The sequence below is a fragment of the Euphorbia lathyris genome, chromosome 1 (genome assembly GCF_963576675.1).
Source record: "Euphorbia lathyris chromosome 1, ddEupLath1.1, whole genome shotgun sequence".
Classification (NCBI taxonomy): Eukaryota; Viridiplantae; Streptophyta; class Magnoliopsida; order Malpighiales; family Euphorbiaceae; genus Euphorbia; species Euphorbia lathyris.
In genome coordinates, this window is record NC_088910.1 from 123,904,151 (window position 1) to 123,919,220 (window position 15,070).

Below are 15,070 nucleotides of genomic sequence, written 5' to 3' on the forward strand. Positions count from 1 at the left end.
TGTCATCTAAAAAAAAAAAAAAAAAAAAAATAGAAATACTCGGAACGTCAAGATACTCTCTACCCAAAAACCATAAAACTATTTTGATACATTATCTTTAAATATATTTTATATAATAATCTTAATGAAAGCAACACTTATATTTTTATAACCTTGAATTTGGTAACTTTACTTTTAGCCACCTAGATAAAATAACAACTCAAATATTTTTCAACACTTATTTTTAAACACACCATCTTACATTTACATTTGTTATGTAATGTCCAATTCATATACTATATAAAGGTTTCTCCTGCCCGAGTTGGTGACTGAGTGACTGAGTCCATATTCTCCCCTTCCCTCTTTCTTTCTGTATATAGGACAGAAAAATTGTCTCCTTCTTCTTCTTGCTTTTCTGAGTCTTTCTTTTTTGGGCGTTCTCCTCCTAAAAGCAGCAGACACCGCGTGCAAATGTCTTTTCGATCAGATTCTTTACGCGTTCCATTCCTGGACTGAAAAAGAAATTCACTCAAATCTCACTCAAACAAACACTGTTATATACAGTGAGTGAGATTGTATACAGAGAGGGAGGAACATCTGATGAGGGGATTACCTGTGCATGATCGGCGCTGGGCTTCCGACGGCATTCCCGGCGAGGCTATGTTGAGTGATGAAAGGTCGCCTGACACAACAGATTCTAATTCCGGTGAGGAGTTTGTTGAAGTTACTTTTGATTTACAGGATGACGACACTATTATCCTCCGAAGTGTGGAGCCGGCGACGGTTATCAATATTGAAGATGTGAGTGGAACTGTCTCTGCTGGACCGGAAACTCCGGGTTCTACTTCTGCATCGGTGTCGAGATCGTCGACTATGATCCGGCGAAGTTCGTCGAACAAGTTCCTGCAGTTTTCGCAGGAGTTGAAGGCGGAGGCGGTGGCCAAAGCGAAACATTTTTCTCAGGAGTTGAAGGCTGAGTTAAGGAGGTTTTCTTGGAGCCATGGACAGGCGGCTAAGGTTTTATCAACTTCGCATAGCAATGGTGGTGGTGGCGGAGGTGGATTTGAATCTGCTTTGGCTGCACGAGCTTTGAGAAGGCAGCGAGCTCAGCTGGACCGGACTCGGTCCAGTGCTCATAAAGCTTTGCGCGGATTGAAGTTTATAAGTAACAATAAAACCAATCGTGTTGATGCATGGAATGAAGTTCAAAACAATTTCGATAAGCTTGCGAAGGACGGTTATCTCTACCGCGCCGATTTTGCCCAATGCATAGGTTCTTAATCAAACATTTTCACATATAGCATTTTGATTACTTCTTAAAATCGAGGGAAAGTGTTTCTTCTTTCGTATTTTTCACATTTAATCTTTCATTTTCAAGGAATGAGAGATTCCAAGGAGTTTGCCCTTGAACTGTTCGACGCATTGGGTAGGAGACGGAGATTGAAAGTTGAAAAGATTGGCAAAGACGAACTTTACGAATTTTGGTCACAAATCACCGATCAAAGCTTCGATTCCCGTCTTCAGATCTTCTTCGACATGTAAGCATTAAATTAGAAGATTAATATGAAACTTTTCTGCTTTATTTTATCAGCACTTTACTATTGCTTCAACAACTAATTAAGAACTCACGAATTTAGTGCCGTTAATAGTAAAAACAGTGCGGATCATATGATCATTTAGCGCAAGGACACAACTGTCTTTTCCAGTGCCGGGATTTTTTTAAGAAAGAAATGCATAATTTAGCCTTCCTACAGTTGGTTAGTCGTGATCGTGAGTGATTAATTTTAGTATTTTATATAATCTTTTTTGTTGTGTTGTTTACAGGGTGGACAAGAATGAAGATGGTAGAATTACCGAAGAAGAAGTAAAAGAGGTATATCTAAAGAAATTAGTCATGACTTTCTGATACTTAGTATTAAACTAAGCTTAGTTCTTAATCAGCCTTTTTAATTAACGTGCATGAGTTAGCAACTATCGTCCTGTCAGATTCTAGCAAAAATAAAATAAAATAAATAAAGTGACTTTTCTTAATTAGTGGTTTAAAGCCTACAGGTTGTCTTTTTGGTTATATTAATCATCGGTTGGCGAGGATTGGGTGACCATAATCCATGAAAATTCCTATACTAACTACTCCATTAGAATTATTCATGTTTTGGTGCTTCTTTGTTTATGACGTTTCCTTCCCATGTTCTCAAGCATCTTATCTAAAATTATTGGATATTCATTATTAATCAACAGATGGTAAATTTTGGTTGACAGATGGCGTCTTGAATTTTCCATATTATTACCTCATATTATCTGAAGTTATTATTACTACTTTCTAAAGTGGGGTTGGTGGGGGCTTTTTAGTCAAACCATTTTTTTTAGAAAAAATTAACTTATATAAAAATTACTATTGATGGTAAATATAAAAATATCTACAGAGGAATGGTGACCAGTTTGTAGAATTTCTCAATATGAAAATATAATTTCTTATTATTTGTTAAAATTTGTAGATTATTATGCTAAGTGCATCTGCAAACAAATTGTCCCGGCTAAGAGAACAAGCAGAAGAATATGCAGCTTTGATCATGGAGGAGTTGGACCCTGAAAGACTAGGCTACATTGAGGTGGGTCCTTTTAATACTACAAAGGAAAATTATATTAATTGTTGCAGCAAAGTTTACCTTGTCACTCATTTCTATTTAAAATATTTAGGTAATCTACTACATTTAAAATTTAAAATCAAGTAACTAGCTTAACAAGATATATTGTATAAAATGGTTTCATTTTCATGTTTTTAAGATTTGATTAATCTGCACGAATTTTGACCACGCATTTATTTTATTAGTCTGATATAATTATACTATTTTATTTTATAATTAAGACAAAAAAAGTACAGCATTTTCGTTAAGACTGTTTCTTCTAGATTTCATTTGTTAGGCAACTAAACACCAAATAATTGGGTAGTAAATTAGTAATGTTGTTCAACAATATACCAATAAAGAAACATACATCAATTAAAAAACAAGAGTAAAGAAACGGCAATGTCTAGAGAGGGCATAATTAGTTTGGTGAAGTGACCGTTTACAATCTATATATGTTGGAGAAAAATTCCGATTGCTGAACAGATTGAGTATATAAAAAATTTCTTACTATTACTTTTTATTTCCCTTCACAGTCAACATATGTGCAATATGCCGCAACTTAAATTACTCGTAAAGTCAATTTTGTCCCTGTGAAAAAAAAGTCAATTTTGTTAGGTCAAGATAGAGGTTGAGCTATGTTACTAGCTGATTTTGGTGGTAGGAGAGAGCAACACAATCTGTTAACTAGTAAAATCCAGAAGAGTAAAATGAACAACTTGAGGTGAATCACCATTGACACTGTATTCGAAATGAATCATCATCATATTACTCTTAACACTATCTTTAAGAATTGATTGGCGCTTAATTTCTTAATTTGGTTGTTTGTCTTATTCTGTGCTTTTTGATTTCCTAAGGTTTTTATATTATTATATAATTCAGTAAAAGTATACTAAAATGTAAGCGCATCATTATTCACTAGATTTAAACATATTAAAAGCATACATATATATATATATTTCATGATTGATTATTTGACTATTATCCTCCCACGTTTTGGACCTGATCGACACATAGTTGGTTTTCCATGTGAGCTAATGTTATATCTTGCCTTAATTAGTCTTTCCCATTACACGTACGCATTACGCATGCTGTATTGTCCGTCCGTCGATGGTAGTGCAATTGACATGATCAAGATTCTGTTGTCGATATTATATTCACTAGCTGATTATTTTGTTGCCTTATTTTTTTTGGTGCTGATTACTATGTGCACAGCTTTGGCAGCTAGAGACACTTCTTCTTCAAAAGGACACGTATCTAAGCTATAGCCAAGCACTAAGCTACACCAGCCAGGCTTTGAGTCAAAATTTACATGGATTAAGAAAGAGAGGTCCAATAAGGAGATTTAGCAAACAGTTCATATACTTCTTGCAAGAGAATTGGAGGAGAATTTGGGTATTGGCATTATGGATCATGATAATGATTGCCTTATTCACATGGAAATTCTTTCAATACAAGCAAAAAAATGCTTTCAAAGTGATGGGTTATTGCCTCCTAACAGCTAAAGGTGCAGCTGAGACATTGAAGCTCAACATGGCAATTATTCTTTTGCCAGTTTGCCGAAACACCATCACCTGGCTCAGGTCCACAAGGTTGGGATACTTTGTGCCCTTTGACGACAACATCAACTTTCACAAGGTAAATTCAGAGTTAATGTTGCAATTAATAGGGTAAATGACACATTTGTGGGCAATTTTCTAAACTATTTATCTAATTTAGATAGATTTAAAATTATTTCCAGTTTTATGGCGTTTTTAGTTTACTTCGTCAATCATCATGGGATTTGAAAGGGTTTTTTCAGACATTACCGAACTGTCGAAGAAATCTACCTACCACCAATAAATAATTTAAAACTCACCATAAATAAAGCAATAATTTAGAAATTGAGCACAAATGTGTCAATAGAAGAGAATTTATTTACCAGTTCTTCCTCGTGAGTCTAATGCTTATTTTATAAGTTTATTCCCGGGTCCCATTAAGGAGACTTTTTAAAAAAGTCAATATGACAGTTGATCTTGGCCATGAAAATGCATCATTTATAATTTTATAATTTTTATTCGTTATCACGCAACAAAAGTTGACAAATGAATAGTTTCCATCTTATTTGTTATTGGGCAGTTAGAGTCCACTAGTATATGTCTCATACCACACTGTAGTTACGCAGTACCTTTAGGAAAACTTGCAGAATATTCCAAGAGTAATTCACTATATATTTTTTCTTTACATAAACCATCATTTGTAATAATAATAATTATAAAAAGAAAAACTATGGTTTGTCTTCTTTTAAAAAAATACAAATAAATACCAATTGGACCCTTTTCGGACAATTGAACCTTCTCAAACTGTTTCTTTTTAAGAACCAAAGCCAGTTGTGGCTTCTAAATAAAGCCTTTCCGTAACCGGACTTGGCCCAGATCTCAGCATTAAAGAAAACGGAAATGTTAAGTGCACTCCAAAAGTTATAGAAACGACAAACTCATATGCTATCATTTTTGCATGTTCTGCTTCCCAAAAGAAGAGGCTCATCATATACTTCCAAAAACGACAAGCTTACCTTGCTAATTACTACTAATACAGATTGTTCTCTAGGCAACATCCTTCCAAATTAATCAGATAATCAACATCGTCCAAAAATAATGGTTGTTGGCTGTGTTTTGAGTATAATCTACCCTGGGACTTTTTTTTTTCTTTTTTTTTTTTTTTTTTTTTTTTTAAAGTTTAACATATTTCGTTTGTTCTTTTCTTTTTGAGAAAAAGAAAATATATTGTGTACACACCTGGTTCACTTTCTATAACTTCTTTTTTTGATAAATACCTTATTTTTATTATTAAATTTTTTAGAGATTTTAAAATGATTTTGTTTTCTCATGCTGCAACTATAAGTAGAAGTAATAAAACATTTATTTCTATTTAAATATAATTGTTTCATTTTTTTAATTTAGTTTGACTTCAAAACTATAATTTCATTTTAAAATGCAATCGAAGTATATTCTGATGCAAGATCAGGTTAAAATAAAACTGTAGGCCTGTCTTTAATTAATTTAAATTTTCAATTGCATATGAAGAATCTATTGATCAACTAGGATTATGGATGTGGATATTTCATGAATCCAATGGAAAACGATTAATAATGTGTTAGGAGTCTTATCTTAATGTGTTCTCTTTCTTTTAATATATGAGACCTCCAACTCTAACATGTTATGTATCCGTGCAGACTATAGCGGCAGCGATTGTAATTGGTGTCATTCTTCACGCCGGAAACCACCTTGCGTGCGATTTTCCAAGGCTTATAAATTCATCTGATGTATATTATAGCCGTTATTTGAGTGACGACTTTGGTGGACATAAACCATCGTATGCAAAATTGACTAGAGGAGCTGAGGGTGTGACTGGAATCTTGATGGTTATCTTAATGGCAATTGCATTTACACTTGCAACCCGATGGTTCAGACGTAGTCTTATTAAGCTTCCAAAACCGTTTGATAGACTCACTGGGTTTAATGCATTCTGGTACTCACACCATCTTTTTGTTATTGTCTACATCCTGCTCATCATACATGGGGTATTCCTCTATCTAGTTCATGGATGGTACAAAAAGACGGTATAATTCAGTATCTATTCCTTATCAATTTCAAAAAAAATTGTCTTTAAAGCAATAGCTAACAATTGAAGTTATTTCCATACAGACATGGATGTATCTTGCTGTTCCTGTTCTACTATATGCTGGAGAAAGAGCTCTGAGATCTTTTCGTTCTACCTTCTATACTGTGCAGCTTCGGAAGGTTAGCTTCTATACTGTATCTTAGGCGTCCAGTCATTTTCCAAAGGTTGTTTTTCTTGCTGAGATGTTCAACTTTTATTCTTCAATTAAGGTTGCAATATATCCTGGAAATGTCCTCACATTGCAAATGTCAAAGCCATCTCAGTTTCGGTACAAAAGTGGACAGTACATGTTTGTACAGTGCCCTGCAGTTTCTCCATTTGAGTGGTAAGCTGCTACCAAAAATTTCCTTATTCTAGATATTGATGTAATTTTATCGCTTTTCTCCACTAGTGCTGCAATATATGCTAGTATCCTACTAACTTTTGGTACTCTTGTGGTTGAAAACCTGTCAAACACACCTACTGCAGTTTTCCTTGTATAAGTTGCCTATATTTGTCCAAGGCCAATTATAGAATTATTTTGACCTCATACAATATGGATTAACCTATGACTTCATCACTAGTTTAAGTTATTTCTTTGGTAGTTGGTTGAGAGGATTTCGTTTTTGCTTCCAGGCACCCATTTTCCATTACCTCTGCTCCTGGTGATGACTACCTAAGCGTTCATATTCGGCAACTTGGCGATTGGACTCAGGAACTTAAACGGGTTTTTTCTGAGGCATGTGAACGTCCTTTAGCTGGAAAGAGTGGACTTCTTAGGGCTGATGAAACAACCAAAAAGAGGTACTGAAAGTTTATTGCTCATTTAACTAGGGGTGTGCGTTATTAAACCGATCCAATTCAGTTTTTTGGTTTGTTTTTTTAACTTGTCTAGGTGTATTACGGTTTTGGTTCTGTGGGAAAAAGATGTAAAAACACCAAACTGAACCAAATTACTCATATTTTGCATTTATATATATATATATATACACATATTTGATTTAGAAGTATAAATTTTTTTATTATTGTTTTTGAGATAATAAGCCAAAATGGATATATACACATATACGATTTTATTTGTTGTTTTTATTTTATTTTTGTTTACCAAATTCATTTTTTCAATTTAAAACGGATAGGGAAATAGTTATATTTCGGTTTACATGTTATTTGGTTCAATATCGGTATTAATTACTTTAGTATTTCAGTATTCGTTTTCTAGGATTGGTTTTGAACCGATACACACCCCTACATTTAACTTCCTGTTCTGTTTCTTTGCCTAGCATTTTGCCACTACAGTATTTGTTAACATCTTTGTCTGTTAACAGTTTGCCAAAGCTCTTAATAGATGGGCCTTATGGTGCCCCAGCACAAGACTACGGAAAATATGATGTGCTATTACTAGTTGGTCTTGGAATTGGAGCAACACCTTTCATCAGCATTTTAAAAGATTTGCTTAATAACATCGTCAGAATGGAAGAACAAGCGGTAAGCAACTAGAAAGTAGAAACTCTGCCATATAGTGAATACATAACTTTCTTTTCATGGTATAGGATGTACATTGAAATCTCCCATGGGAATTTGAAAATTCATATTTCTGATTTTCCTTCAGGAATCACTCTCAGATGTTAGTAGGATATCAGACTTGAGTATTGGAAGTAATGATGGTTCTAGTCACGGTAGAACTTCTCCGAAGCGTAAAAAGGCTCTCAAGACTACCAATGCTTACTTCTATTGGGTAACTAGAGAGCAAGGTTCTTTTGATTGGTTCAAAGGGGTCATGAATGAAGTTGCCGAGCTTGATCAAAGGGTACAACAATTTAACTTTATATCAACTAATTTCCACTTATTTTTAAGAAAATTTATGTCTGCGTGATTGTTAACAACTAGTTTGTTTCAACCTGTAGGGTGTAATTGAAATGCACAATTACTTAACCAGTGTTTATGAAGAAGGTGATGCTCGATCAACCCTCATTACCATGGTCCAGGCTCTAAACCATGCAAAGAACGGTGTAGACATTGTTTCTGGAACTAGAGTAAGATTATTATAAATACATCCCATTTCTTATTCTATTATCAGCTACTATTTCATGGGGTATTGACACATTTACAATCAATCCCTAAACTAAAACTATTTTCATTTTTGTGGTGTTTTTAGTTCTCTAGGCACCAATCATAATAGCATGCCCAATATTTTATGTAGACATTCAAAGAAGTCCATGTGTCTAACAAGTGCTCTCTTTGTTTCAATGTCTGTTGTTGCTAACATTAGCCTAATTGTTCCATTAGGTGCGAACCCATTTTGCAAGGCCTAATTGGAAGAAGGTGCTCTCCAAATTATGTTCAAAGCACTGCAATGCTCGGATAGGTTAATGAATTTCTAATTACCTTTCAGTACAAAAATACAAATTTGCTTGCATCTACTTATAATGTCTATGTTCTTTCTGGAGCAGGAGTTTTTTACTGTGGAGCACCTGTCCTAGCTAAAGAGCTAAGCAAGCTTTGCTATGAATTCAATCAAAAAGGTTCCACCAAGTTTGAGTTCCACAAGGAGCACTTCTAAAGAGGTATAACTACCTCTACAGCTACCTCCTCTGCAGCATAAGCATTGTACAGTCTTGGTAGAAAAGGGTATAAAAGGAAGCAAAAATTGGACAAAAAAAAAACACGAGTATACAATATTCAATATGCATATATATAAAAAATTAGTATATACACGAAGCCGAGCCAGAAAAATTCTGGCTAGTGAGATTGCTAGGGAGTTGAATGATAACCTAGGGTCGGTATATAGAGGTGACATGTGGCTAGTGGAAGATCAAAAGTGATTTGGAAGTAGAGAGAAAGAGTGCGTTACAGCTAAAATGGAGAGTTGGACTTGAATTTGATAATTAAGGATATGGACATATATATATATGCATTATTGATCGACATCCAAAGTGGAATGAGAGGCAGATGTTGGAGTAAAGTACCTGCTTTGAATTATAGCGCTATTAATAGTATGATATCTACGTTTTATTTCTTGATATAAAATTATTTAATTTTACATTATACTAACATTAACAATTAATAAATTTCATTAAAATATAACCGAATGATAACCTAAAGTTCAGGTTATCATTTCGTTAATTTTTTGAATGACTTTTATTATTTGAACCGTAATGTTAGTATAGTGTAAAGTTTAAAAACTTTATGTTACGAGATAAAACTTAGAAGTCATATTATCAATAACAATGTAGTTCAGGAAGGGAATGTATTTTACTAGAGATGTTGGAGTAAGTTTCTGGACAAGGATGGGGAGATTTTAATTGCTCTTTCAATTGAATTTTGCAAATGTTTCTTAAAGATTAGATCGAGGATCCATCCCACTACGATGCAGGCAATAGTAAATACTAAATACGTGTTGGATTATTATTTATTATTTATTACTTGGTTAGAATAAGGAAATTATGTAAATGATCACAGAGTATTTCACTGCTTTTTTTCTTTATTTTCTTTGAAATCTTGGTCAAGAAGATTTTTATCATCATTATTATTATTAAGAGAGGAGGATCCCATCAGAAACTAGACGACTCCATTACTTCTGTTACGGGTTGGTTTCTGTATTGGTGGAAACTGTTCACACTTGACAATAATATGATATATACACAAAGTGTTCATGATAGTGATATATCACTTGCTCCACTAAGTTTTGCATTATATTCCTTTTATTTTGATCCGTACTGAAGACAATTTCAGCCCCTATGTGACTAAATCAACAAATCTCCTATTTTTGTCTTCTCTTTTGTACTTAATTTTGATTAGAAGTTGATGTAGCAGTTCGTTTTAAACTTTTGCCTTCAAATGGCAAAAAGCAGAAAATTGATGAAACAATTTTGGGTATTGATTGATGGGCTGCATATGGAAATTTTATGAGCCTTTCATGTATCTTTGGGTTAATAGACTTGTTTATAAGTTAATACAAATCGATAACAAGGTAATAGTTTTAATCGTATATTAATTTGATACTCTTTTTAAGCTAAAACTTGAAAGAAATAATTTAAAGGGTTGAATCCAAGCTTCCAAAGGAGATGAAATTTGATATAGATTTATAAAAGATGCATTCATTACAAAAAAAAAAAAAAGAAAGTTTTATACCCTTTAAACCCTAACCTGGAAAAGACTTAAAAGCCTCTAAAACACAATTAACATAACCTAAGGCATTATGGGTAAAAAGGTTACAAAGTAAATTAATAACAAACTAGTAAATAGAGTAATGGCAGGAAATACAAATAAGTAATGCTAGACTAGTAATTAGGACAAAAGCAGAAATGAGAAGAACTTGTCAGTTAAGTCAGTCACACACTGTGTGGTGCGTTCGACATGCCATGTGGTTTGAAAGTTCGATGAACCACATGATGTGTTGAAATATCCATACGGTGTATGAATTAAATAAAAAGAAGCAGAACTTCCCCTTTTCCAACCACATATCGTGTGGATAACTCACACGTCGTGTGGGTGCCTTTCCTTCAACCACATGACGTGTTGCTATCCGACACGCTGTGTGAATTAATCTACAAGAAGCATAATCTTCCATTTTCCAGCCACACGTTGTGTGTCTAACTCACACATTGTGTGGTCATTGTTCCATTGAATTTCCCTTCTCTTTAGTGATGTCCCCATCATTATCTCTTTCCTAAAAAGAATCGGACCCCAAGTCTTGATGGCTTGAAAGGATTCAAATCCCGCATATTAAATGATGGAGACGTGTTTCCCAATCAATTCGAAAGTGCTACATGATAGGCATTTATATTGACTTTCTTGGTGATCTAGTACGGGCCATACCTCTTAGGTCAAAGCTTTCTACTCAGGGCACTAGCTAGACGCTCCTTACTCAAATACACCATTTCTTCATCCTCGGCTTCAAATTGTACATCTCTTTGGTGATCATCGCCCTTAGCCTTCAACTTGATATTCCACTCTTCATGCTTCTCTTTAACTTCATCATGCATTTGTTGGATTTCATGAGCTAATCTTTGGGCGAGAACACTAACCTTTTCTCATTTTGGGTGGCTCACGATGTTAGGCGTGTGGTTGACACTTTTGTATAGACCATCTTAAAAGGTGACTTCCCAGTTTTTGAATGAAATCTCTCCGTTGTAAGAAAATTCTGCTTCAGCTACTGGAAGTCCCATGTCTTTGGTTTACCATTGCACTTGCTTCTCAAGAGATTTCCTAAGTTTCAGTTCACAATGTCGGTTTCCTCGTCAGTTTTGAGGGTGGACGGTGGTGCTAAATTTCAATGAGGTGTCGAACAAAGCCCATAAGGTCCTCCAAAAACTGGTAAGGAACTTGGTATCCCTATCAGATACAATACTCTTAAGTGCCTTATGTAATCTCACGTCCTCTCAGAAGAAAGGCTTGGAAATGGATGATGAAATTATTAGTCTTTTGACACAGAAGAAAATTTGCCATCTTTGAAAAATGATCCACTAAGTAATGCGAGTTCACCGCCTCATAGGTCTTCTCTCTACCAAAATGCCTCACTAGGCTACCCCCATGTAAATCTTGAATCACTTTCTCCCGGATGGAAGTACAAGGCAAATATAATTGGCCCCCTTTAATTAGATAATCATCCCACAAATAATAATCACTCTCTACATCTTGACTAGTGCACTTCTCTGAAATAGTTCTGAAGTTCAGATCCTCCCTGTAATCACCCCTCGCATGCTCAAACGAGTCTACCTCGAGTGATATAGTCTTTACTAACATCACTCTTTGGCTCAAAGCATCTGCAACTCAGGTTTGTTGTCTGGCCCTGTGGATACGTTTATAAGGGAACTTATCTATAAAGGCATACCATCTACCATACATAAGGCTTCATAGTTGCTTTTGACTTTCCAAGTACTTTAGAGCTTGATGATCTGTGTACAATGGGAATTCCTTCCCGATGAGATTGTGCCCCCATGTCTTCAAAGCCCTCACAATAACATAGAATTATTTATCATATGTATAACCTACTTTTGTCGAGAGTCACACAACTTCTCATTAAAATAGGCAATCGACATTTTTCTTGCTTCAGGACTCCTTTAATCCCGACTCCACTTCCATCACATTTTACCTCAATGAGTTCATCAAAGTCCAAAAGCACAAGTACCGGTGTCGTGATCAAACTCTTCTTGATGAGTGGAAAATTTCTCTCTTGTTCATCCTCCCATTTGAATCATCCCCCTTTCTTCAAACACTTGGTAAAGGGAGCTATAATCGTTCTGAAATTTCGAATAAACCTTCAATAGAATGTCGCTAAGACATGGAAGCTCCAAATATCTCCCACATTACAAGGCGTAGGCCACTCACATATAGCTCTAACCTTCTCTTCATCCACCCATATTCCTTCTCCATTTACCACATAACCAAGGAACACCAAACTCTCCATCACAAAATCACATTTCTTAATATTATAGCATAAACTTGGCGCTTCCTTAACAAATCAAATACCATACACAAGTGCACATTATGTTCCTTTAACGTTTGACTATAATGAGTATATCATCAAAATAAAAAACCACAAACATACCGATCACCGAGCCTAAGACTTGATTCATCAGACTCATGAAAGTGCTTGGGGCATTTGTCATCCTGAATGACATCACTAACCACTCATACTAACTATCTCAAGTCTTGAACATTGTTTTCCATTCATCATCCGCTCTTATTCGGTGGTAACTGATAGGGGTCAAAAACCTCTATCTTTGGGTACGGTTTTATGACGGTTTTTAGCGTTATTTGGTGAATAAGCGAGCAATTCTTGCATTTATATGCTTTTGTGTGGGTTAGTTAGAAATTGTATATGTTCTATTTACTTTTTGTTGTTTAGGCTCGTTTTCTGGTTATTTTAGGCAAATATGGCTAAATTAGCATGTACATTAAATTTCCATTATCTTTTATAGCTAATTGATCCGCCAAAAGTTGCACCAAACGGAGTGTTTACTCAAAATGAGGGATTGGTGGGTCAATTTAGCCTCGGAACTAATGTTATTTGGAGTTTACGTGCGTATGCAGGTTAAAACAGGAACGAGTTCGGGTGAAAATTACGTTTCGGGACATCCAGCAGTTGCGCAAGGCATTCTGGGCATTCCCGCTCGTCGAAATGGCCTTTTTGGGGCCAGATCGGCGAGCTGGCACTGCCAGCCCGTCGAGTTGGCCCTCAGGGGCCAGCTCGGGCGAGCTGGCTCGCCCAGCTCGCCGATCTGGCTCGCCCAGCTCGCCGATCTGGCTCGCCCAGCTCGGCGAGCTGCCCTACGGGAATCAGTCAAAAGACTGATTCCTGGTCCCATAGTGCCACGATCGACCCCACGTCTTCCCACCTGCAAAAGGATACGAATTAGGTCAGAAAGAGGGCCCGAACCGCGTCTATAAATAGGATTTTTCAATTGTAAAATAAATATCTTTTATCTTTGTAATTTTCTTAGCTTCCACCTTAAGAAATCCTCCCCACCTCCTCCATCTCCTTCAACCTCCATTGAAGATACCTCCGAAGCTCCGTTCACCGAGGATTGCTCAAGTTCCATCCTTAAGTCCTAGGAAGATGCCTGCATTGGTAGACAGGTTCCCTGAAAGGGATTTTTCTTCTCTTTTATATTATGTCTAGCCTCTGATCTATGTTATGAATCCTAGGCTCATTGTATCTCCGTGACAATACTTTTCATCTTTAATATATATTATAGTTTTGTTTATTCAAATGTTCTATTGCTTAAATTTTTGTCTTACGCTCTGTCGGATTGGTTTAACTCATTCGATAATCCCAAAATTAAGTTGGCACATATTGTGAGCTGAATCTGACCTAGTCAGTGCCTATAGGATTGAAGATCCTATAGAAAATTAAGCCCAAATTGCTGAGCCTTAGAGCTAGTTTCGGCCTTACAAGGGAATCACGAACTAGGTACCTCAGGAGGATAGGTAGGGTTAATCGCCTCGGACACAAGTGACTTAGATTAGGTTTTAATTCCGTTGCCTAAACAATCTATTTTCATTATTATCGTATCACCTCGTGTCTCTTCGGGTAGTTACATTGGTAAAATATCACCTAGGAGTAGAATAACTTAGATAGGAGTAGAAGTAACTTAATTAGGAGTAGGTTAACTTAATCAAAACCAATTCAAACCCCCTATAGCCTAGATAACACCTGAGACCAAGTAGCTCGATACTTGCAGGAATAAATCCTGTGGATTCGATACCTGGACTTGTCCAGATTTTATTACTTGATAACGACGGGGTACACTTATCCCTTAGTAAGCCTTGCGGTGTGATTACCGTGAGGCGCATCAGTAACCACTCCTTAAATCAATCTTAGAGAACACATTTGAACCGCTCAATTGGTCCAACATATATCAAGATGAGCAATAGGGAACTTGTACCGAATTGTAATCTTGTTGATAGCTTAACCATCTATGCACATCCTCCACAAACCATCTTTCCTCATAGTGAGAAAAGCCAAAACTGCACAAGGGCTCATGATCTCTCTCATATATTTCATCTTAACTAACTCTTCCATCTTCTCCTTTATATTCTCGGTCTCCTTACAACTCATCCATTAGTGAGGAAGACTCGGTAAACTAGCTTCGGACACCAAATCAATATGATGTTGAATGTCCCTCAAAGGTGGAAGCTTTTTAGGAAATAGATCATGATACTCATCTAGCATCGAACTAACTTTATTGGGCAACACCCGTTATTCTCCTCCTTGCACTCCTCATTTAGGCTTCACTATCACCACATACACGAATTGGCTCTCTTTTCATTCCCTAATGAAAGACTTATGAGTCGGGCACACAATTAGGGTTGCCTACTTC

The 15,070-nt window shown here is 35.9% G+C and overlaps 1 protein-coding gene across 1 annotated transcript; it reads left to right on the forward strand.

The window, feature by feature from the left end:
* The first annotated feature begins 302 nt into the window (after window positions 1–302).
* On the forward strand, window positions 303–9,911 carry LOC136210877 (respiratory burst oxidase homolog protein A). Its single transcript, XM_066002305.1, has 14 exons — window positions 303–1,252; window positions 1,358–1,517; window positions 1,804–1,852; window positions 2,475–2,588; window positions 3,819–4,241; window positions 5,818–6,204; window positions 6,290–6,385; window positions 6,476–6,591; window positions 6,882–7,049; window positions 7,571–7,730; window positions 7,855–8,052; window positions 8,150–8,278; window positions 8,532–8,610; window positions 8,696–9,911. Exons 1-14 carry the CDS (start codon window positions 580–582, stop codon window positions 8,803–8,805), a joined length of 2,862 nt encoding a protein of 953 aa, XP_065858377.1. The 5' UTR covers window positions 303–579; the 3' UTR covers window positions 8,806–9,911.
* The last annotated feature ends 5,159 nt before the right edge of the window (window positions 9,912–15,070 follow it).